At 44.5% G+C, this 26,110-nt stretch overlaps 1 protein-coding gene across 1 annotated transcript in view; it reads left to right on the top strand.

Moving 5' to 3' along the window:
- Nucleotides 1–26,110, top strand: part of CSMD2 (CUB and Sushi multiple domains 2) — a 513,762-nt gene that overhangs the window by 474,613 nt on the left and 13,039 nt on the right. Inside the window, 8 exon segments of the mRNA XM_057305507.1 lie at nt 742–930; nt 12,286–12,459; nt 16,582–16,764; nt 17,349–17,525; nt 18,687–18,866; nt 19,288–19,461; nt 23,704–23,877; nt 24,146–24,219. Of these exon segments, the coding sequence (XP_057161490.1) occupies nt 742–930; nt 12,286–12,459; nt 16,582–16,764; nt 17,349–17,525; nt 18,687–18,866; nt 19,288–19,461; nt 23,704–23,877; nt 24,146–24,219 (1,325 nt within the window).

Here is a 26,110-nt window from a genome sequence, read left to right as displayed (position 1 = left end):
TTTAAAAAAAAAATACCTATCCTGCTCACCTAATGTGGCAAGCAGGAGACAATAGTAAGCGAACGGATGTGAAAGCATTTTGAGAGCAAAAGCGCACATCATAGGTTATGAATGGTACTGCCATTATCCTAAAATAGCCCTCTGATTTTGAGTTAAGCTGCTTTGGAAACACTTCAGCATGTAGCAGTCAAATCTATCCCCCAGGATATTAATCTTTCCCTGAAATACTCTTCAAAGTGGTAAAACAGGTTCCAAAAATGACTAACCCCCATCGGAGTCAAGCTCAGACGCGACTGTTTTGCAGTTGACGAGCTTTGCTGCGTCAGGGACGGGGCACCCAGAGACGAGGGAGTCATGCCCTCCAGGGACTCATGTATTCTGACAACTCCTCACCAAGGCTGATAAAGTTAGCAGTAGAGGTCTGTGCAGGGGAGCACTGCGGAGGGAGAGGCTAACCAGTCTGCGGGGAGGTGGGAAGGCTTTGCCAGGGAAGTGGAGTCTAGCCGGATGTGGAAGGATGAATCCCTTAACCAGGTGATCAAGGTCGGTGATCAGGACGTACAGCGGCCTGAGGACCAGCTCACCTTCCCAGGCAGGATCGGCTCTGGGCTACCAGTTAGGGTCTGGAAATTTTGCCCTACTGGGAATGCATGCCTGTTGGGACTTACGAATTCTCATTTAAAAGCATAAGAAAATCTTCAAATCCAGGTCTTTGTGTCTGATGGCCCCATTCCCTTACAGTCATCAACTGCACAGATCCTGGGCACCAGGAAAACAGCATTCGTCAAGTGCATGCCAGCGGCCCACACAGGTTCAGCTACGGCACCACCGTGTCTTACCAGTGCAACCACGGCTTCTACCTCCTGGGCACCCCGGTGCTCAGCTGCCAGGGGGATGGCACGTGGGATCGTCCCCGCCCCCAGTGCCTCTGTAAGTAGATGCCATCTACTGCAAGTGACCGCCGTGCAGACTGACGGGGTGGCCCACGTCCAAGAACATTCTTCCTCAAGTGTGTGTGTGTGTGTGTGTGTGTGTGTGTGTGTGTGTGTGTGTTATATCACAATGACAGTCACTCAGGCTGCTCCGTGGGCCCCTGTTAGGTTACTTCCCACACCAGCTCATGCACTGTCTTTCTTCTGGGCCAGAAACCTATTCTCCTTCCTCTCTGGTACATTACTATCCTCTTCAGCCTTCGGGGGTCCCTTCCTTTACACCAGGCTGCCTGGCACAACACTGTCTCCCACCTTACCCCTTCCTTGCTTTTCCAGAAAAACAGCACATGACCCCTCCTTTCTTTTGAAGGACTAAAGAGGAATGCCACAGACTCTGGAGGCTGGATGCAGAGCCTACTTAATAATAATTTTTTTAAAGTGGCAAAATAGACATCCATCTCTTATTCCTAATCTTTGGAGAAAAGCTTTCTGTTTTTCACCATCAAGTATGATGGTGAGTTTATGAGCTGGAGAGTTTATGTAAGTTTATAAGCGAGGAATTTCCCTTCTATTCCTAGTGAAAAATTTCCCTTCTATTCCTGGTGAAACATTTCCCTTCTATTTCCAGTTCGTTGAACATTTTTACCATGAAATGGTGTTGGATTTTGTCAAATGCATCTTCTGCATCTGTTGAAATGACCATGTGGCTCCCCCCGCTCGTCCTATCAATATGGTGCATTGCATTGATTGATTTTCATATGTGGAACCACTCTTGTGTTTGGGGAACGAACCACACTCGGTCGTGGTATAACCCTTTTAATCTGCTGCTGGGCTTCATTTGCTAGGATTTTGTTGAGGATTTTTGCAGCGTGTTCGTAAGGGGTATTGGTCTGTGGTTTTCTTTCTCTGTGATGTCTTTGGCTCTAGTATCAGGTGATGCTGGTTTCCTAAAATGAGTTGGGAAATGTCCCTCTTCTTCTATTTTTAAGACTAGGAGGATTGGTGTTACTTCTTTAAAATTTGGTAGAATTCAGCAGTGAAGGCATCTAGTCCTAGGCTTTTCTTTGAAATTTTTCGATTATTGATTGATTCTATTTATTTGCTATGATTCTATTCAGATATTCCACTTCTTCTTGAGTAAATTTTGGTAGTCTGTGTATGTCTAAGAATTTGTCCATTTCTTCTGGATTATCTAATTTGTTTGCATACAACTGTTCGTGTTCACAGTATTCAATAATCCTTTTTATTCATGTAAGGTTGGTTGGTAGTAATGTCCCACTTTCATTCTTTATTTAGTAATTTGAATCATTCTTTCTGTCTCCCCACTTACACATTTGTTGATTTTTTAAAATATTTATTTATTGATTGATTTATTCATTTATTTGAGAGAGAGAGCAGGGGGAGAGGCCGAGGAAGAGGGAGAGCATCTCCAGCATTCTCCCCGCTGAGTGCAGAGCCCAACACGGGGCTCAATCCAGGACTCTGACATCATGTCCTAAGCCAAAATCAAGAGTCGGAACCTTAACCAACTGTGCCACCCAGGCACCCCCACATTTGTCAATTTTATTGATCTTTTAAAAGAACCAACTTTTGGTTTTGGTTTCTATTGTTTTTCTATTTATCTCTGCCATTAACTTTATTATTTATTTTCTTCTGTTTGCTTTGGGTTTAATTTGCTTATTTTTCTAGTTTATTAAGGGAAAGGTTGGGTTGTTGGTTTGAGATCTTTCCTCTTTTTAATGTAGGCATTTACAGCTATAAATTTCCTTCTGAGCACTGCTCTCACCGCATCTCATAAGTTTTCGTATGTTCTGCTTTCATTTTTGTTCACCTCAAAGTATTTTCTAATTATTCTTCTGATTTCTTCTTTAACCTATTGATTATTTAGGAGTGGTTGTTTAGTTTCCATATATTTGTAAATTTTTCAAATTTCCCTCCGTTACTGGCTTTTAATTTCATTGCACTGTGGTTGGAGAACATACTTTGTGTAACTTCAATCTTTTTAAATTTATGGAGACTTGTTTTATGGCTTAACACACAGCCTGTCCTAGAGAATGTTCCACGTGTACTTGAGAAGAGAGTATATTCTGCTGTTATTGGGTGGAGTGCTCTCCAGTTGATTGTGAGGTCTAGTTTTTTAGAGCATTGGTCGCTATATTTTATTGTAGGTCTTTTGTCGGGGTGTTCTATGGGGTAGTGAAATCTCATACTATTATTGTCGATTTGTCTATTTCTCCCTTTAGTTCTGTTAGTTTTCGTTTCATGTATTTGGAGTCTCTGTTGTTAGGTGCATATATGTTTATAATTTTTATATCTTATTGATGGATTGATCCTTTTAATCACTATAAAATGTCCTTTTTGTGTTTAATGACAATTTTTTTTACTTAAATTCAGTTAGCCAACATACAGTACATCATTAGTTTTTGATGTAGTGTTCAGTGATTCACTGGTTGCATATAACACCCAGTGCGCATCACATGTGCCCTCCTTAATGTCCATCACCCAGCTACCCCATCCTCCCTTTCCACAACCTTCATTGTGTTTCTCAGAAACTATCTTGTCTGATATTAGGACAGCCACACCAGCCTCTGGTTGCTGTACACGTGGTGTATCTTTTCCCATCTTTTACTCTCAGTCCATTTGCGTCTTTGAATCTAAAGTATGTCTCTTTTAGACTGCATATGGTTGAATCATGTTTTTTATCCATTTGGTAATATCTGTCTTTAGGTGTTTAATCAGCATTAATGTAATTAGTGATATGGTAGGTTTTACATGTGCCATTTTGCTATTTGTTTTCTGTGTATCTTATGGTCTTGTGTTTTTGGTTTGGGGGCTTGGGTTTTTTTTTTTTTTTTTTTTTTGGTTCTCTGTTCTTCTATTGCTTCTTTCTTTTGCATTAAATAGATCTTTTCTAATGGAATATTTTAATTTCTTTGTTATTTCACTGTGGTTTTTCAAGTTATTTTCTTAGTGATTACTCTGAAAATTACTATTAACATTTTAACTTATAGCAACATACTTTGTATTAATACTAATTTAATTTCAGTTGTATGTAGAAGCTTCACTCCTACATAGCTCCATTACCCCCCCCTTTTCTGCTGTTACCATTTTTTTTTAAAGATTTTATTTATTTATGTGACAGAGAGACAGCCAGCGAGAGAGGGAACACAGCAGGCGAGTGAGAGAGGAAGAAGCAGGCTCCCAGCAGAGGAGGCCGATGTGGGACTCGATCCCGGAACGCCGGGATCACGCCCTGAGCGGAAGGCAGACGCTTTAACGACTGCGCTACCCAGGCGCCCCTCTGCTGTTACCATTATACAAATTACATCTTTAGACATTGCCCTCCTATCAACACAGATTTCCAGTCATTGCTTCATGCCATTTCTCAGATAGGAGAAGAAAAATTACAAACAAAAAATACACTTACAATATAGTTTATATTTACCTATGTAGTTACCTTTACAAGGGTTTTTTAGTTCTGCATGTGCCTTTGAGTCCTTTCAGTTCAGCCTGATGGACTTCCTGTAGAATTTCTGTATAATGTAGAATTTCTTTCTAGGTTTGCTAATGGTGCATTCTCTCAGTCTTTGTTTATCCGGGAATGTCTTAATTTCCCCTTCATGTTTGAAGGATAGTTTTGCTAACCATAGAATTCTTGGTTGAAATTCTTTTTTTTAATCACTTTAAACATGTCAAATTACTGATATATTTAGATTTTAAATCTACCATCTTATTTTGTGTTTTCTGTTTGTTCCACCCATTAGCTTCTTTTTTCTCTTTTTTTATTGGATTATTTTTATAATTCCATTTTTTTCTTTTCTACTAATAAGTAAGTTATATGCTCTACATTTTAATGGCTACATTAGAAATTATAGCAGGGACACTTCACTTATCAAAGTCTAAAATTAATCCCTCTTCCTCCTGTATCGTACAATTATCATATGGTTTCACTTATTTTGGAACATAAGGAATAGCAGGGAGGACATTAAGAGAAGGAAGGGAACAATGAAGGTGGGGGAAACAGAGGGGAGACGAACCATGTAAGACTATGGACTCCAGGAAACAAACTGAGGTGTTTCAGAGGGGAGGGGGTGGGGGATGGGTTAGCCCGGTGATGGGTATGAAGGAGGGCACGTACTACATGGTGCACTGGGTGTTATACACAAACAATGGATCATGGAGCACTACATCAAAAACTAACGATGTGCTGTATGGTGACTAACATAACATTAAAAAAAAAAAAGAACGCTTTAACTCCATTTATGTTTTTCTGACTTTTACATTATTGTTTTCTTATATCTTAATTTCGCCTTGTTTTTTAAACCCACAGTGTATTATTGTTGTTGTTCTATGGAATTATTGTTCACTTGGATTTATGCACATATTCGCCACTTTCTTTGCTTTTCATTTCTTCTTATACCTTGTCCTTCCTCGTGGATCATTTTCCTGCTCCTTGAAGGGCATCCTTTAGAATCTTATTTAATGAAGATCTGCTGGTGGCAAACACTCTTAGTTTTTGTTTGTCTGTAATATGTTCCTTTGTCCCTTGTTTTTTTTTATTATGTTCAGTTAGCCACCGTGCAGTACATCATTAGTTTTTGATGTAGTGTTCAGTCATTCATTCGTCGCATGTAACAGCCAGTGCTCATCACAGCACGTGCCCCCCTTAATACCCATCACCCTGTTACCCCATCCCCCCACCCCCCTCCCCTCTAAAACCCTCAGTTTGTGTCCCTCATTTTTGAAAAATATTTTCAGTGATTTAGAAATCCAGGTTGGCAGTTATTTTCTCTCAGCCCGTTAAAGAAATCTTTCTAATTATCTTCTGACCTCTTCTATTGCTATGGAGAAGTCAGCTATCAGTCTTTCACTCCTTTGAAAAGTCTGTCTCTGTCTTTGGTGTTCTGCATTTTCTGTAGTTATTAAATGATAATTTAGCTGGATCAGAAGTCCAAGTAGATGCATTTCCCTTGGTGCACTCTGCTGGCATTGATTATTAATGAGAAGCCTGCTTTCAATCTAATTATTGTACCTTTTAGGTAGTCTTTTTTTTTTTTTTTTTTTACTTCACTGACTTTAAGATCCTCTCTTTCTTGTTGGCATTCTGAATTTTTTTACACTGTGTTTAGATATTTTATTTATCCTTCTTAGGTTTCATTAAGCTTCGTGGATTTTTTGACATCTGGGGAATTCTCAGCTATGAGTTCTATTGTCTCCCCTCATTCTCTTCCTTCACTACTTCTGTGATGCCAACACTAGACCTTCTTGTGTGATTCTCTGTGCGTCTGAAACTCTCATTCATATTTCCCATCTCTAATAGATTTCTTCAGGTTTCTCCATGTGAGTAATTTACATTAATATTATTGGGGGTTTTTTAGTTTGAACAAATTTAAAGTTGAACTAAAATTCTGTCCTGGATAATCAGCTATCACTAGGCTTGGTGGGCTTTTCACCTCTACCTATGGATCTTCTCGTTATTTTGCTACATAGATGAGTTTGTTCTTTAGAAATTGTTCATAGGTAGCTCACCTATCCTACCATTTGCTAATTATCATTTTAGCCATGTCTTAGTTGAGGTTTAACTATTCACTGAGTTTCTATTTTCAGTTATTTCTATTGTATTTGAAATGTTTTGTTTGTTGTTTAAATTTGCTTATTTCCAAAGTGTACTGTTCCTCTATAAACATGTTCTTTTTATGTCTTTCACATAAATTATACTTATAATGCCTTCCATATCTGATCATTACAATATCATCTTTATGACTCTAATTCTGCTATTGTTGTTTCTGCTGATTCTCACTTATGGTGACTTATGTCTCGTGTTTTATTATGTTTCCGTTGTGATCTCTTATTGGACTGATCTTAACCTGCAGGAACCATGAATCAGGCTCTCAGTCTTGTAGAAGCCAAAGCCTAGAAACAGGCCAGCCATTATCTCTCCAAAAAAAATGACTAATGCTCAATAGTTGCTGATGTTTTTTACTCCAGAAAACCAATTGTAACTTCTCTTTCTCATTGGAATTTACAAGGTGCTAAACTCTGCCTTCACTAATTACTGAGACCACTACCTTCTATCATTATTAGGGACGTAGAAACCAAATAGAAACCAAAACCAAGAGGCAGATCTGCTCTTCTTTTTAGAGCGGTTTCCTCAGGACAGCAATGCTTATTACTCACTCTGAGTATGAGCTTCAGCAAGATTTCCAGAGAGATGATATACTAATACCAGAACCCAATTAGACTATTCACTTGTTGTTGAGGGGAAAGTAAAGAAGTTTTCCCCCTAGATTTGGTGAGAATATTTCAAAAACACAAGACCCTGAGGAATTTTCACTGCCTATAAGATCCCAAGTGACTTTCAGTAAAACCATTTTCACTGATATTTCATGATTATCATGGCATTATTTTAGTAGGCTAACTGAACTTTTACTTCTGGAAGACCAAAGTACCTGTGAATAGGTTGATGGAAAATTGTGGGGTACTTTACATATCCCCTGATCAACTCAATCAATGAAAATCAGCTGTTCCTTCCAGGTGAAGGCAAACTGTTTTAATTGACATGGATGTGCAGGGAACAAGGAAAATGCATGACCCAGGTCTATATCATATGCTATTTCCCTGATAATGTGCTTTAGGAAACAGTGGAAGCCTTGGAGGCTGGCCAGCCATTAGTACAACCCTCATACTTGGGGTCTAGGAACCAGCATGAAGTCCTTTTCCTTTTGCTGTGGGACTCAGCATAACCCATACCCAACCATTAATTCTGATTTTTGTTATTGTTTTTTGCTTAATTACAATTTTATACTTTTTCCTCAATCCCCTGTTATATATGTATTCTGTATAAGGCAAGAAAGTCTGCTATTATTAACAGTGCTGAATATCTATCTTGCCTATTTTTATGTACACATTTGAACTTATTTGCAGTTAAAGGGAATTTTTTTTATTATGTTCAGTTAACCACTGTATAGTACATCATTAGTTTTTTATGTAGTGTTCAATGATTCATTTGTTATGTATAACACCCAGTGCACATCACAATATGTGCCATTATTTGCAGTTAGAAACTAAACAGCCACTGCAGGATCTAGAAATCCCATTTGGACGTGGGCATGAACACTAAAACACTTTTTAAATGTTTTTATATTGACAAATTGAGAAATGAAGTAGCAATTATTCACCTTCTCTGTGTTCTTCACCTCTCTGATTTTTATGCAAATACACACTGGATGTAAGTTGTTCCTCTTTATTATTATCTTACATCCTTTTCTTGTTGTTCCTTACCTATAGCCGCCAAATGGTATTGACCATTTTATCTTTTATCTTTTCATCTTTTGTCACAAACGTTTTTATTGTTGACTTTTTCATCCTTTAAAAGGACAAACCACAGGAAAAGAATAAAACAATAGAGTATACTCTGGTTGCTAATTTTACAGATACCCACGTGGCCTAGATAAAACCAGTGACAAATAAGTAATTTCAGGCGTTGCCTGTACATTTTTGGAGACTATTAGACAATACCATAATGCAACACTGTTGCATTTTCTATGTCAAATTAGCCAAAGAAAAATTTTAAAGCCACGTAAGAACATCGAAAGAACGACCAGCCAACTATAATCACAGAAATCAGTAGAACTTAAAAAGTTAAAAATTGAGCTACCCTATAATCCAGCCATTGCACTACTGGGTGTTTACCCCAAAGCTACAGACGTAGTGAAGAGAAGGGCCATATGTACCCCAGTGTTCATAGCAGCATTGTCCACAATAGTAAATCGTGGAAGGAGCTGAGATGCCCTTCAAGAGATGACTGGATTAAGAAGATGTGGTCCATATATACAATGGAATATTACTCAGCTATCAAAAAGAATGATTTCTCAACATTTGCTGCAATATGGACGGCACTGGAGGAGATAATGCTAAGTGAAATAAGTCAAGCAGAGAAAGACAATTATCATATGGTTTCTCTCATCTATGGAACATAAGAACTAGGAAGATCGGTAGGAGAAGAAAGGGATAAAGAAAGGGGGGTAATCAGAAGGGGGAATGAAGCATGAGAGACTATGGACTCTGAGAAACAAACTGAGGGCTTCAGAGTGGAGGGAGGGTGGGGGATTGGGATAGGCTGGTGATGGGTAGTAAGGAGGGCACGTATTGCATGGTGCACTGGGTGTTACACGCAACTAATGAATCATCGAACTTTACATCAAAAACCAGGGATGTACTGTATGGTGACTAACATCATACAATAAAAAAATATTATTATAAAAAAAAGAAAGAAATCAGTAGAACATATATGTGTACCTGTGTACATCAATAAACATGAACAAAAATGTTCTTATCAATGTTATTCATAAAAGCCCAAAACAGGAAACAACCCAAAAGTCCCTCAACAGGAAGTGGATAAAAAAATGTGGTATATTCACACAGTGATAGGACAGCCAGCCTTGAAGATGGTTCCAATGACCCCACCTCCTGGTATTCATGCATTTATGTAGTATCCTCCTGTATTGTGCCAGGGTTGGTCTGTGCCCGGTGGTGGTGTGTGACTTACAAAGTTAGGTCATGAAAGACATTTCCACCTCAGCTTGCTCTCTTGGATCAGTCACTCTGGGGGAAGCCAGTCAGTTATCCGTTGCTGTGTAACAAATATCTCAAAACTTAGTGCCTTAAAATAGCAACTGTTTGCATTTCCTTACAATGATATAAGTCTAGAATTCAAGGCTTAGCAGGTATATTAGTCTGAGCTCTCCAAAGAAACAGGAACAAAGCCAATAGGAGATTATACAGATACAGATATAGGTATAGGTATAGATATATGTTTTATATCTATATTTTATATCTAGATCTAGATCCAAGATGGCCTCACTCACATGTCAGGGAACTTGGTCCCAGCTGTTGCCTGGGGCATCATGGCACATGGCCCCTGACCCCATGTAATCTCTTATCATTCAGTAGTCTAAGACAGACTTCCTCACGTGGTGGCAGTTACACTACAAGAAAATGAGGGCAGAAGCTGCTTGGTTGGCCTCTTAATTCACAACCCACCCAATGTCATTTCCACCACATTCCAGTGGTCAAAGCAAGTCACAAGGCCAGCCCAGATTCAAGGGGAGGCAAAATAGGCTCCATGCCTTGATGGGAGGAATTGTTAGCAGTAGTCTCTGCAGATAATATACCATAGACACTTAGAACATGACCTGACACATTAAAACCGCAGCGAGAAATGGAGATAGCCAAGACCTATTCATGCCATCCCTGTGCCTGGCCAAGATTCCATCATCAGGGACAGCATTGGCCCAACTCACATTTTATCCCTTTGGTCACCAGTCTGGGTCATCATCCATGCTATACCCTTTTTGGGTACAAGCAATGACTACAGGGATCTCTACCATAGCCCAAGGTTTAGTCCATCCAAATCATTATTATCTCATCTTGAACTACTGCCACAGCCCCCTCTTTCTCGCCACACTCTGAAATGTTCTCTACACTATAGCCAGAATGGTCTTGTTAAAGTATAAATCAAATCACATCACTCCAGTGGTGTCCCATCACTCTCATAATAAAATCCTATTTGTATACCATGATCTGGCTCCAGCAGCCTGTTCATCCACGTCTTTCTCTCTGCTTTCCTTGCTCAGTTCATTCCAGCAGCCTTGGCTGTCTTGCTGTTCCTCAAACACACCAAGCTCACAGAATGCTCTTCCTGTAGATCTTACACGACTGGCCTCTTTAGATCATTCAAACCACTGTTCAAATGACACCTCCTCAGAGAGATCTTCCGTAACCACCCTACTCAGAAATAGCACCCACAGCCCACCCCTGAATGCCTTTTTCCTGATGGAGCTTTATTTTTCTTCATAACACCCCCTAGAGTTCCCTGTTTTTTTTATGTATAGTCTGTCTTCTGCACTAGAATATAATTTCCGTAAGAGCATAGAAATTCTCCCAAACATAGAACAGTGCCTAACACATAATAGGCGCTCAATAAATACGCACTGAGTAAATGAAAGAACCCAGGATCGACTGTGGCAAAAACAACGGGAAGCAAACCCAGTGATGTTGAGCATTGCCCTGCCCTATCCTGTACATCTCAGTTCTGGTATTCTCATCCTTCTTTTTTAATTGAGATATAATGGACATACAACATAATATTAGTTTTAGGCGTACAACGTAACGGTTTGATATTTGTATACATTGTGAAATGATCACAGTAAGTCTAATTAACATCCATCACCATACACAGCTTTAGACTTTTGTTTCTTGCAGTGAGAACTTTCAAGATCTAGTCTCTCAGCAACTCTCAAATATGCAATACAGCAATACAGTTGTCCTGTGACAAACATTATTAATGTTTGTTCCTTTTGACCCCCCTCACCCATTTGGCCCACATCCTGTCCCCTGCCTCTGGCAACCATCAGTCTATTTTCTGTATCTAAAAGCTCCATTGTTTGGGGTTTCTTTTTAGATTCCACATATAAGTGAGATCATACGGTATTTGTCTTTCTCCGAATGACTTACTTCACTTAGCATAATGCCCTTGGGGTCCATTCATATTGCCACCAATGGCAAGGTGTCATTCTTTTATGACTGAATACTATTCCATTGTATACATACACCACATCTTCTTTATCCATTCGCTTGCCAGTGGACACTTAGATAGCTTCCATCTAAGCTATTGGCTGTTTGGCTACTGTGTATAATGCTGCAGAGAACATGGGGCGCTTATCTTCTCAAGCTAGGGCTTTCCTTTTCTTCAGATAACCTGGCATCCTAATCTTACACTGGTGTTCAGTTACAATTTGGTATTTTAGGAGAGGGAGCTTGCAGACTGAAGGGGACAAGTTGGGGACAATTGATGTGGGCATCTGTAAGATGCGGTTGGGGAAAGACTAGAATCGGCCCTTAATGGGAACCTGTAGCCGGTGCAGACTGTCCTAGGATGACAGTTGTCTATTCTGTCTTATATTTGCTACGTGTACCACCTTCCTGCCAGAGACACCTTGGCTATGTCCTACGACAGTGAGAAAATAGGGAGAGGTGAGCACAAGAGGCAAAGAAGAAAGGAAACATATTACTGCATACCTTCTGCATGCTGAGCGGGTTCCCACTTCCTATCTCACTTAACTCTTAAAACAACAGGTGTTACTCTGCATTTCACAGATACGGAAAATGTAAGGCAAGGTGGGTAGGCATTGTCTGCTGATGCCAGGTAGGCGTGCCAGCAGGAAGCAAACTTCAATAGATCACGCAGGCTTTCTCCTCTTCTCAGCCTGTCACTACAGAAAGCCTAGCATGTTTCCTGTGATGACGATCCATCCCTTTGTGGAGTTGCTGATATGTTTGCTCTTCCCCACAGTGGTGTCCTGTGGCCATCCAGGCTCTCCACCTCATGCCCAGATGTCCGGAGACAGCTTTACCGTGGGAGCGGTCGTGCGTTACAGTTGCATCGGCAAGAGGACTCTGGTCGGCAATGCCACCCGTATGTGTGGGCTGGATGGACACTGGACTGGCTCACTCCCCCACTGCTCAGGTATGGAGCCTGGCATGAGGGAGCAGGATCCAATGGAACCTTTGACTGGGGGGAGATGAACAAGCTCCCAAGGTGTGAGTGTGACAGATGGGGAGGAGGGAAGCCAACCTTTTTGACCCCCATCTCATAGGCAGAGAGCACAGCTATCAGAGGCCCCAGTCGGATTTCAGCCTTTGGTGGTCTGGGCCCAGCTTCCTTCCCTTGGTCTTCTCTGGCCAAGCCCATACAACACAGAGATTACAAAACTAGGGAGAATGCAAGTTTGTGAGGTGCCCCTGTGGCCAGAGTCCTGTCCAGACACTTGTTTCCATAAGTTTCTGGGAAGAGTCCAAGCCTCCCCCTTGTTGGGCCCAGGTCCAAACCCACCCCTGTGTTCTTTCCTTCCCTGTTTGGGACTCCAAGGTCCCAGCCTGCTTCCCTTTCTTTCTTATCACTGCCTCCCCAACTTGTCTTATGTCTAGGCTGCCTAGTGGGATACAGGTCTCCCCTACTGCCCTTATACACCAGTCCCAGCTTTCTCCTATGAATAAATTTGTTTTACTATTAATCTCTATGAGGACACTAACAGATGCTATCCAAAAAGCAAATTTAAGGAACTGCCAAAGCTCTTATGTCCATATTATCCAAACCAGAAGTTCATAATGTCTTAACAAAACAAAATATTTGAAATTGAATTGTCCCACCAATGACAGAAATCACTAACCCAAAAATTAGTACCCCTGAACTTGGTCTCCTTTGAGATGAGTGTGCCTGGCCCCAGAAGGGATCCCATAAGGTGTGTCAACCCCAAGAAGGCAACTGCTCGTGTAGCTTTATGTTTCTCAGCAAGCCCACCTTGGCATTGATATTAACCCCTATCCCTTCCCATGCCAGGCCCCCTCTAGAGGTAAGAATCCCAACCTCCTCCTATTATACACGGCTTCTCCTTGATTTGGGACCTCACCCACAAGACATGTAGCTCTTCTTGCAGTCTGAGTTCCCAGAGAATCTGTCTCCCAAAATTTAGGGCACTGCCAGAATATTGAACCAGATATTGGTTAGGTCTCCCCAGAAAGAAGAAATTGCTCAAATACTGGCCACTATTTCAAAGGACTGCTGGCTGCCCAGGACAATCTCAGACACATCACTCTATATCACCACCCAGGACTTGGCCCCTCACCTTTATTAATCTCATTAATCACTCCCTTCATGAACTGGGTGGGACTATGTATTAGCCATGGAGACTCCTTCAGCCTAGACTAGAAGAAAGCCTATTAGCCAGGCCCCTAACTTCATTCTGTTTGGACTTCTGATGGAAGTGACTTGGGGAAGATGGTATGGAGAAGACAGAGTCCTGTATATGGAAGCCTCCTGACTTATCCACAGAGCAAGTTCCAGGAGGAAAAGGCATTCCAAAGAGGAATGACATGCATTTCCCATCCAAATACCTGCATAAGCACGCATTTGCCCGATGTCTTCTGTGAATTGTCCCTTTACATAGTTTCTCCCTCTAGACACTTCTCTAGGACATTGGGCCAGTGGTGTTCTTAAAGCCTATTTCATCTACCTTGGGGATCTTTGTTCTGCATGGGAAAGGGCAGTGCAGAGTACAGGAAAAAGAAGCCAGAAAGAAAGCCTTGAGCGTCTCCTGCCTGTTAACATGTATACCCCAACCACACAGCCATTCTCCTGGCCCAAGGCATGGAATCCAAAATCTTTTCTCCCACAGTGTAATTTCCCTTCTCTGGAATTGTGTTAGAAGATGCTGGGGAAAAAAACCTACTTGAAAAATGACCTACCCCAGAAACAATTCTTGTCTGGGATAGAAAACTTAAGCTAGAAAACCTCCAAAACCCTTACAACCCTGAGATTTCATAATTTTGTGACTTCCTAAATACCAGTCCTACATGTGAAAAAAAGGACTCTTCTTTGGTCACAGCAAAAGTTAAGGGAGGCTAGAAAGAAGCTGACTCTCTGGAAGCATGAAAAAGTGAAAAGCAAGAAAGGAACCTTCAGAGGACAAGGACCCCACTCATTATGGGATACGTTGCATTCAGCCATTTTATACCTGGTGTTGAATATTCTGAAGAATAGTTTGCAGTCACTTCTCCCATGTATCCATCAAGGATGACAGACACTCGGCGACCAGAATCATGGGCAGAGTTTTGCTGGTGACCTCTGAGGACAGGATTAGAAGGGATTATATTAATGCTAAGGCTGAGGAATGAATGAATCTTAAATGCTTTAGATGCGAAACTGAGAGAGGTGAAGAATAAGTGATTAGGAAGTAACACTAGATGTGCTCTTATGAGTAGAATATAATTCCTCCTTCCTGAAACTTACAGATATCATCGTTTGCAACACCATCGCCTGCCAGTCCTAAGAAATATGCACTCAGAAATCCAGGCTCACATTTCTGAGCCTCCTTCTGTATGGCCATGCACATAGATGATGCGTGACAGGGTCTAAGTGCGTGGGCCATCAGAACATGCAGAGATTTCTAGCATTTGAGACATGCTTCAGGTTGTTCGTTGTCCACCTCTGCAATGTCACCATTTGCTGATACAGCTCAGTAGAGGGCCAACAGTTACCATGTGCCCCCGTGGTTCAATATTCTGTCTCAGACTTGCTTTTATCACCAAAAGAGAGCCCCAAACACTACAGCGAGGACCAGTCTGTCAGAATAAGCTCCCAGGACTGGCGACCTCCACCCTCAGGCCTGTTGTTCAGTAGTGCAGCTCCAGCAGAGGTCCTCTAGCCTGTGTGGGAGTTTGTGTACTCACCATCAGAGCTCCTTCAGGGGGACCCAGTGCAGCCTGTTGCATCAGCTACACCCTGGAAAACTCCAAGAGAGAAGAAAATCCGGCCAAGTCTGATGGGCCCTCTTTTTCCAAATGTTTGAGTTGAAGGTTGAATGAATCCTCCTTCCTTGGTGGAGAGCAACACAGGATCCTATAGTATTCTCACAGTCTGAGACTAAATGAGAAAAGGAAATCATTCCATGATCAAGAAGAAGAGACAGAAATAGTAAACAGTGGGGTATACATGACTTACACATTTAATTGCACCAACGAACTAAATGTGCTTACTCAGACATTATCATTCGATGCCCACACGTGTGGGTTCCTAAGGAGATAGTGCCACATCAGATGGCACCCTATCTTCTCGTGAAGTTGGCATTTATTCCTTCATTTTCCTCTTCCTTCTTCATGCTTCCCATGGCCTAGACTGATCTTATGATGTCTCCTTTACATCTCTGTATTATGAGGGGTGCTAGCTCCCACAAGCCTAGACCTTTTGGTTTTGTCTCCTATTTTCTACCCTCCTCCACCTGTTGGGTGGATCTGTACGATATCAGGACACAGATGACTGCAGAAATGTAGCAGGAGGCAAGGGGCAAAGAAAGAATGGAATGAGAGAATCCAAAACATTTCACCTAGACTTCACCTGTCTTACATACTGGTGAATAGGGAATCCTCAGTTAAAGGCCCAGGATCCAGATTCAAGCTGTTGAGAAGACAAAAGTACACTAAGGAGTTTAGACTTTAACCCATAGGCTACGGGAAGCCAGTGGAGATGTTTCAGTAGGAAAGAAACAAGATCAGATGGCTGGTGGTTGTTCATTGTCAAGGTTTGAGGATAAAGTAGAAGATGGGTTACAGGGAGGGTTTAGGAGGTAGGGACATTAGGAGACTCTCACAATAGTCAGGGCAAGAGAATGCTGGGCTTGTGAGTTAAGATGCTGGAACCGGGACAGAGAGGGCAAGGAATAGCAGATATTGTGGAGAAGAGGTAAAGGGAAGAAGGAGATGTGGCCAGCTTAGACCACTGACATCCCACATTGGCACTGGCCAGGGAGCAAAGGCCTGATCTCCACCACAGAGCCTTCCCTCTGCTTTCTTCCCTTGCTGTGCAGTCCCCAGTGACTCAACCAGACCTCCGACCTTTGTATTCTCTGACCTCTAGGTAGTAAGGCAGGTAGTAAAGTCCAACTAACTGGGGCAAGACACACAGTCAGTTTCCACCCCCCTTATTCCTGGGACCCAATGTCTCCCCTTAGCAATGGCCCAATATCTCTCTGAGTTCCCGACTGCCAGCTGTTCCATGCTGAAACAACAGGGTTTGTTTGGTTCTGGTCCATAGGAGCCAGCATGGGAATCTGTGGTGACCCGGGGACCCCAGCACATGGCATCCGTTTGGGGGATAGCTTTGCCCCAGGCAGCCTGATGCGCTTCAGCTGTGAAGCTGGCCACACGCTCCGGGGATCGTCTGAGCGGACCTGTCAAGCCAACGGCTCGTGGAGCGGCACGCAGCCTGAGTGTGGAGGTAATGTATGTGACCATTCTGCTTTTCCCCTTTGGCCACCCTGGCTGCTCTTCCCCCATTTTCCTGCTCCCAAGCACCTGCCCTCACGCTCGCAGACAAAATCCACGGCCCCTTTGGAACCCTTGGCCTCAAGGATGGTGGTCAACAGATAGTCCTCATTCATGCTCATTAGTAATCCAGAGATGAACGTATTCCCCACCCTCACCTAAGAGGAGAAGAAACCAGAAGCAACTAAGTTTAGCCCCGTTTATTCACTTATTTCCCATACAGCTTCAACAACTATGTGCCAATTACTGTGGTAGGTACTGGGGACGCAACAGTGCCGAGACGGAGGCACCTCGCCCTCTTGGAGTTTAGTTTAAGGGAAGAGTCTGTTAAACAAGTATCCAAGGTGTCAAAAGAAACACAAATCAGATCTCTCCTTCCCTCTGAAGGTGAGATGCCCAGACGAGAAAGCAGCCTGAGAGGTATTTCAATCCATAGGGTCCTGACGTAGGCTGCAGTTTGCCCTCTGGGCTGTTCTCAGCCCCCCGGCTGATGCCCACCCTTGTTCTGGTGAATAATGTGCTCCTCTGGCTTCCTAGTGATCTCTTGTGGGAACCCCGGGACTCCAAGCAACGCCCGAGTCACGTTCAGTGACGGCCTGGGCTTCTCCAGCTCCATCGTCTACGAGTGCCGGGAAGGCTACTACGCCACGGGCCTGCTCAGCCGACACTGCTCGGTCAACGGCACCTGGACAGGCAGTGACCCGGAGTGCATAGGTGAGAGCCCAGGCCCTCTGGGCTCTGTGCCAAGTGTGGCCAAGGTGATCGGGCTCCTCCACGCCAAAGAAGGCTGTCTGTGGGAGACCGGGAAGGCTGGCCGCCCTGGGGGGACTCGGCCCCGAGTGACAGGGTCTGTTTATTGAGCACATACTGTGTGACCACCACTAAGCTAAGTGTTTGATTTGATTGGCATTTATGTCATTGGATTCCCACCACAGCCCACTTGACATATGAGATGATTGAGGCTCAGAGAGGTTGGGAATATATATATTTGCTATTCCTCAGGCTCTCACCAGTTCTCTGGGCTTTCTTGTTCTCTTTTACGGCAAACTCCCCCTGCTCAGCCTGATTCTCCCTCTTTAAAGCTACTGCCATCCACCATCTTTGTGGGTTCCTCTCAGCCTTGGACCCATCCCCCACCCACCCTCAGCCTGGCCCCCAAGCCTCGTATAGCCCCACTGCTCCCCTTTCCTGTTTCTCTCAGGGGCAGCCCGAGGCCTTTTTCCTTGGGAAGTAAGTCACTGTGAGTCTCAGGTGGAGGGAAATGATAAGATAAAGGAATCTAACAACACGGTCCCTTTCCAAGCCCTCGCCTGTGACATCAGGGCTCCATCTAAATCCCACGTCAAGTTCACTTCTGTTCCAAGGCCAGAGCTCACCACACCCCTCCCCCCTCGATACCCTAACAAGGGTAGGACCATTGCAGGGTTACAAGACCCTGCTTCTAAGCCGCTGGCCCTGCAGAGGCCTCCTCGGCAGAACAGCAGGTAGTAGCATGCGCCCCTCGGTGGACAAATTGTCTTATGAGGTCCCATAGCACGGGCTCTTCAGTCTGAAAACTTCCCTCTCGGAGTCCCAGCCTCGTTTAGGAACTAAGCCCTCTGGATACTTCCTCCGAGAGGAGTGGGCTTTGAATAAGGATGGTCTTCATAACCCAGGTTGCTGGAGGGCATAAGGAGGGTGGGGGCCAAGACAGTGGGGATGTGGGAGGGCCTTTGCAGAGAGACTTGGCCAGAGGGACTTTAGGAAGGGCAGTGCCCAACCTGGAGTCTCTTCCCTCCTGGACATATGCAGGGAATGCTAGAGAAGGCACTGGAATGCTGGGGAGAAATGAGGTCTGTACCAAGAGTGAACAATGCTTTATCTCCCTTTTCCTAGTCATAAACTGTGGCGACCCTGGGATTCCAGCCAATGGCCTTCGGCTGGGCAATGACTTCAGGTACAACAAAACGGTGACGTTTCAGTGCGTCCCTGGCTACATGATGGAGTCACATAGGGTGTCTGTGCTGAGCTGCACCAAGGACCGGACATGGAATGGTACCAAGCCAGTGTGCAAAGGTGTGTCTAAGGACTGCACTTGTGGACACAGGGCCAAAGAAGATACAAAAGTGAGACGTGGGCCTTGAACAGGTAGCAGGGAGGGAGGTGATGAGGCAGAGCCCAATAGCATCTTGTCATGGAGGGTGTGAGGTGAGGACTGCGCCCTGAACATCTGCAAGGAGGGAGGTAAGGCAAGGCCTGGGCTTTGAGCATCAAGGGAAAGCCTGTGCAGACAGAGGAGTGGGTTGTCTCACTTGAGGGCATCATAAAATGCAAAAGGACCCAGCTCCCAAACTAAGAGGGGGCATTCCCGATTCTCCCTGCTTAGCCCAGACCCCCAGCAGGTGCAGGGTCGCCAGGGACATCAGTGCTCGGAGTGGGGCCTCGTGTCCTAGGATGGTACCCGAACTCAGCGTGCTTTGGTCTCCCCCTCCCCCAGCTATCATATGCAAGCCACCTCAGCTAATCCCCAATGGGAAAGTGCTGGGATCCGACTTCATGTGGGGCTCAAGCGTGACGTATGCCTGCCTGGAGGGGTACCAGTTGTCCCTGCCTGCGGTGCTCACCTGTGAGGGGAATGGATCCTGGACTGGAGAGTTGCCTCAGTGTTTCCGTAAGTTTGCTTATGAACAGGGCCTTTGTGCATCCTATCTGCTGGCTCCTTCCCCTTCCCTCCTCAGAGCTCTGCTACTGGAAGGCCTAAAATAGGTAATACCCTCCCCCATAATCAGGGAGGGGCTTTACCAAAGACACTCTTAAAGGGAGTTTAAAGGAAAATAATGAGAATATCCCACTGAGCCCTGGACACCAGGTGGAGTCACACTGGAAAGAAATTAAGCCAGAGATAAGGGAGGTGTTTCTTAACATGAAAGGTTGTTCACTGGGTGGGACAGTTCCCAAAGATCTGGAAGGGGCCCGTGCTGAAAATGTGCCTGACTTAATGGAAAACAGCCTACAGAGAAAAGATTCCTGGGGCGCACATGATTTTTTGGTGAAAGAGTTTATTTCTTATCCACCTGGCCTAATTGTGTCCCCAAGAGTCCAAGTCCATCCCAGAGCTCACTTCCTCACTTATTCTTGTCATACTTGTACTCTGGAAGATTTTCTCAGTGCCCGTGCTTTGCACAAATAGTAGACCTATATTTTTTCTTTCTAGGCATTTATCTAATTCTGTAGAAAGCTATCAACGTATTCATGATTCAACCCAACGTATTGTTTGGGTACCTCTGAAAATTTGCTTCAATTTGGAAAATTTCAGCAGGAACTGGGACCAGCAGCTCAAACGTGGACGCAGGAAAGGCAGCCTTTGGTGCACGGTCAGCCCCTCAGGCCTTTGCCCACCTCTGGGGAAACATTAGGAAGGTAGCAAGTCTCAGGGTTGTGTCTGGACTCAGAAACCCTGCTTTTCTTCTTGAGAAATAGCTAAATTGCTTTTGAACAATGAATTATGGTCATCATTAAAAAAATGTAAATGTCTCTGAAAATACAAAGAAGAACATAATGGTCATCTGAACTCTGGCTTCCCGAAGATAACCAGGGTTAAGCTCTTAACCGTGCTTCCACGCCGACCAGAATGCTTTGGACATAGAGGTGAATGATTTTCTGCAAGTGGTATTAAATCATGGTGTGCAGACTAGTCTGTGACTTGTCTTCACTGATAGGCCATCACCACCTTTCTCCATCAATCCATACTGATCTACACATCATCATTTTTAATAGCTTAAAAGACTTCCTTACGGTAGCTACCACAACCTGTTTAATCTTCTCCTACTGGTGATGAATTTAGGTTTCTCCAGTTTAATCACGTTAGAAGCAGTCCTGCAATAAATGTTCTTGAGGATAACATTTCTTTACTCTTACGTTAAAGTCCTAGGAGAGACAAAATGCTGAGCCGACGGGCATGCACGCTATACATCTTGACCCATGGTGCCAAACTCTTCTAGAAAGAGTCCCAACTCACACTCCCACCAGCAGTTTCTGAGACTATTTCTTGACTCACTTCCTCATTAACGATGGATTTTGCCAATATCTTTTAATATTTACCAGCCCAAGAAGCTTAAAAAGGTATCATTGTTTTAAATTGGCATCACATTTCTTCTCAGCAAGATGGAGCTGCTCTTTCTTTTTTTTTCTTTTAAAGATTTTATTTATTTATTTATTTGACAGAGAGAGAGACAGCAAGCGAGGGAGCACAAGCGGGGGAGTGGGAGAGGGAGAAGCAGGCTCCTAGCAGAGCAGGGAACCTGATGTGGGGCTCGATCCCAGGACCCTGGGATCAGGCTCCGAGCCGAAGGCAGATGCTTGACAACTGAGCCACCCAGGCGCCCCATGAGCTGCTCTTTCTTTGTCATCCATCTGTACTTCTTGTTCATTGAGCTTCCTCTTCCTAGATTTGGTGACTTCTGATCAAGTTAGCCTTTAACCGAGTTCTGATTAGTTAGTCTAGGCACCCCAGTTCCCATAGAGGCTTCCACCAGCATAACCTGCTGGTCCTGCTTCCATTTTCTTTTTTCCTTTCTTTCTTTCTTTTTTTTAGAATGCATCTTTTTTTCAGACTTTTTCTTATTAGTTTCATACATAGAATTTAATGATTCATCAGTCTTATATAATACCCAGTGCTCATTACATCACGTGCCCTCCTTAATGTCTATCACTCAGTTACCCCATTCTCCCATCCCCTTCCCCTCTAGCAGCCCTCAGTTTATTTCCTGTGAATAAGAGTCTCTTATGGTTTGCCTCCCCCTCTGTTTTCACCTTATTTTATTTTTCCTTCCCTTCCCTTATGTTCATTTGTTTCTTTCCACAGTTTGGCTCTTGTGAACATTGCTGCTGTAAACATTGGGGTGCAGATGCCCCCTTGGACCACTATGTTTGTGTCCTTTGGAGAAATAGCTAGTTAGTGCAATTGCTGGGTTGTAGGCAGCTCTATTTTTAACTTTTTGAGGAAACTCCGTACTATTTTCCAGAGTGGCTGCACCAGCTTGCATTCCCACCAGCAGGGTTTCCCTTTCTCCGCATCCTTACCAACATCTGTTGTTTCCTGAGTTGTTAATTTTAGCCATTCTGACCGTTGTGACGTGGTATCTCACTGTGGTTTTGATTTGCATTTCCCTGATGCCAAGTGACGTTGAACATTTCTTCACGTGTCTGTTCTTTGGAGAAATGTCTGTTCATGTCTTCTGCCTATTTCTTGACTGGATTTTTTTGTTTTTTGGGTGTTGAGTTTGATAAGTTCTTCTTAGATTTTTGGATACTAGCCTGCTTCCATTTTATTCTGTGAACTCATCCGCTGGGAGCCACAGCATGTCAGTTCATCAACAGATAACATTTTGCATTTCACAGGCTTTGTGCTGCCTCCTCCAGGGACGTTTGCACACATGGTCACATCGGATTCTCACAAGGAGACAACCTGGAAGGCGGGCACAAGTCCCTTCTCGGGTGGCTGGTGGGGAAGATGTGGCTCAGAAAAAGGACCTGACCTAGTGAGTTAGTGACAAAGTCTAATCTGAAAACAGTCATTTTTCCAGACAATTTTCTCTAAAATTCTTACTCAAATTTACAGCTCGTGTTATCACCACTAGAACTTTTAAGATAGGAAAAAAGGGTAGACATAAAATTTAATTTTGCATTTTAGACTGCTTCAGTCAGCGGAACTGCAAAACCATGATTGGCATGAGGCTCTTTCTTTTAAGTAGAGCACATTCATGGAGTGTGGGGGCCCCATCCGACCGCTCCCCACGGCAGCTGGTTTGTTCTGGCAGAACTGCTGCACGAGTGTTTGTGGGAAGTCAGTGTGAGCCGCGTGTGCTTTCTGACCAGCGCGACCCAAGCGTGCTGGTGGCCCCGTGGGCCTGCTCTCACCACACCGCACACCACCGGCTGTCTAACGCGCCATCTCTGGTCTTGAGATCTGTTTAAAAGTATATTGGTTCTAAGAATAAAAATACAGGTAGAATCCCTTTATGCTTATTTTCAAGGCATCAAAATCATATTTGCGGTCAGCCCCCTTTAAAACACAGGCCTATCTCTGCAATGTCCCAAGGAAGTAAGCATTTTTAGGAAACCATGTGCGCAAACACGTAAGGCAGTGGAAGGGACCGAAGAGGGGCCTGTGTTTATTCTGTTTGCTGTCACAGGATTTAAATTCGGTGATCATTCATTAGGGAATCTCCCTGAGGACCTCAGTGAAATGGGCACATTCATACCCACTGCAGGATAAATGCACACCCTTTGGAAAGACGTTTGGCAGTATACAGCAAGAGCCACAAACATGCTTACACATACTGAGTCCACTCCTAGAGAATCTCCATAAGAAAACATTACCAGGGAAAGAAGAGCCACATCTAATGGTATAATAATAAAAAATGCCTAATATAAAGGCTGTGATGAACTGTAATTACTGTACAACCTCTCATGGCAAAATTATGCTGCCAATAAGTGATCATGGTGTCATAAAAGTGGAAAATGTTTACAGGCTAGTAAGTGAACAAAGCAAGGTTTACAACACTGGGACATTGGGTTCGTAGCCACACACAAGTTTACACACAACTGAGCAGACTAGAAGGGAATGAGCATGAAAATGGAAAAAAGTTTTGGGTAGTGAGTTGTAGTTTACTTTTTCCCAATTTAACTTCCTATAACGTTGCTTCATTACTTGGGTGATTAATAACAAGCATGTTGAATATGGGAAGGAGAGGACGCACACAACAGCAGGTGTGTGAGGCGGTGTGACCATTGACTCAGGGCTGCCCCCATTGGCAGAGTTCAAGTGGCACTGGGAGGAAAGCCAGCCTGGGGTGGCAGACGGGGCTCTAGAAAGCAACTCGGACCTGCCTTTCTCCCTTCGTCTTCCCAGCCGTGTTCTGCGGAGATCCTGGTGTCCCAGCCCGTGGGAGGAGAGAGGACCGAGGCTTCTCCTACAGGTCATCCGTCTCCTTCTCCTGCCAGCCCCCTCTGGTGCTAGTGGGCTCTCCTCGAAGATTTTGCCAGTCAGATGGGACATGGAGTGGCACCCAGCCCAGCTGCATAGGTGAGAGGTGGTCTGGGGAAGAGCATCCCAGCTGGTGGGCATCCTTGCAGGCCCGAGATTTTTAGAGCAGAGTGTGAAATTGAAAGGGCCAGTGAATGTGCTGCCAGGAATCACATAGTCAGCCCAGGGGTATGACTCGGATGGAGATACTAACAGGTGGGGGAGGCAGGATGTGGCTCCGTTTTTGCCTCCTACACCTGCCAGAGTGTAGTGGAGGCGATGAGAGCTTCACTGACCGTGTGGTCTATTTCCCTGTTTTGCAATCTAGACCCGACACTGACCATGTGTGCAGACCCGGGCATGCCGCAGTTCGGGATACAGAACAATTCCCAGGGATACCAGGTAATGAGGTCAGCCAGTATCAGGCCTTCCTGCCCCAGTCCCTTCCCAGCACTGTCAGCCTCAGAGGACTCAGGGATCTTCCTTGGGACAGCACCCGGGGGGAACAAGACCTTGGGAGCTGGAGACAGAAAGTGTGCTGAGTCTTTGAACCATGCCACACGGGAGCACACTGCAGAAACAGAGGCACTGACAGCAATCCAAGAAACTGAGGCAGAAGAGATTCTCACATAGTGACACACACACTCCCCAGCAGCCCCCTGTGGTCAGGGCGGTCAGTTGTGGAAAGACAGGAATGAGTGAGACAGACAACCTTCTGTCCGCATGGCACCTACGCGCTTCCCGTAGACACAGGGCTCAAAGCGGCAGGAACAAGCAGGTGCCACGGGCGGCAGGCTGCATGGACACATCTCAGAAAGAGCTTCAGGACGAGGAAGGGATTTGGACAGCCTTGGGTGGGACCCTCGGAACGGAGAACAGGAAGCAGTAAAGTGTGGGTGTGGTCACGACAGCACAACTACCTGGAGCCTGAGATGCGCCCAGGAGAACTGGCACGTTGAGACCCAGCCAAGGAATGTGACTTGCTCACTCAATCTGTGTTCGTGTAACAAATATTTACCGCCATAAACTTTCTAGGTGCCAGGAATACAGTGGGAACAAGACAGGCTAGGTGCCCATTCTAAGCAGGTCCTGGCTGGTGACAGTAAACAGGATAACTTCTGAGAGCAATAAGCCCTGCCCACCATCTAGTACCAGGGGGCTGTGACGGGGTGGGCTGCTATTGTAGGAAGCGTGGTGAGGGAAGTTGAGCTGTGGCCTCCGGGTTGAGAAGAGCCAGCCCTGCGCTAAGCTGGGTGGCCATCCCTGGCAGAGGGAGCAGCCAGTGCAAAGGGGCACCAAAGGGGGGGAGCACTTAGCAGGTTGGAGGAGGGGAAAGCAGGCGAGCCAGCGAGTCTAGAGTGGTGTGAGAGGAGGACATGTAGCCAGAGAGCGAGGCGAGGTTTGAAAACAACTGGGCACTGCCTTGTAAAGTTAAATATTCACACATCCTAGACCCCAAAGCCTCCATTCCTGGAAACTAACCCCAAAGATACCCTTGCACATGTTACCAAGATCTGAAAAGAATTGTAAAGTCGCAGCAGTGAGAATGAGGGCAGGACAGCTCTGCACTACATGGGCGAATCTTAGAACATCTGTAGAAACATGCTACTTCTATGAAGGTTAAACTAGGAAGGGCATATGATTAGAGATGTATGTGCATATGTGTGATAGTATGATTTTTTAACAATGCAAGGAAATTAAAAACACAAAATTCAAGATAGTGGTTACCGCTAAGGGGGAGCCGAGGAACGGGGCAGGGAAGGAGGACGCAGAGAGTGATAACTCCACTGCTAGCATTCTAGCCCTGGAGTGCTGGGCTCAACTTAATGTGTCCAGTTTCTTATAATAATTCATTTCCATGTACTTTCCATATATTCTTTTGCATGCATCCAATATCACATAATATTTTTAAAAAGAGAAAGCAATGGGCCAGGTCACCTACGGCCCTTGAGGCCATGGTAAGCATTTTGGATTTTATTCTCAATGACACAGGAAACCATTTGAAGGGGACTCTAATCCATCATTTGAATGCTGCAGAGAGAGTGAATAATGGGTGTTTAGGACAGAGGCCCCCAGACCAGTAGGACACTGTTGTGGCTCAGGGGAGGGTGTGGTAGTGACGGTGACACGGAGAGAGGTGAAGGGGTCAGGATGGACTGTGGAGGCAGAACCAAGAGGACTCGCTGATGGATTGGAGGGAGGGGTTGAAGCAAAGGGAAGAATCAAGACTGACTTGAAGGTTTTGATCTGCACACCTGGACGGACAGAGGTGCGGCTGCTGAATGAGAGGATG

Source organism: Ursus arctos, unplaced genomic scaffold (genome assembly GCF_023065955.2).
Source record: "Ursus arctos isolate Adak ecotype North America unplaced genomic scaffold, UrsArc2.0 scaffold_32, whole genome shotgun sequence".
Taxonomy (NCBI): domain Eukaryota; kingdom Metazoa; phylum Chordata; class Mammalia; order Carnivora; family Ursidae; genus Ursus; species Ursus arctos.
Note: the sequence above shows the minus strand (reverse complement) of the source record. Positions and strands in the feature narration are given on the sequence as shown.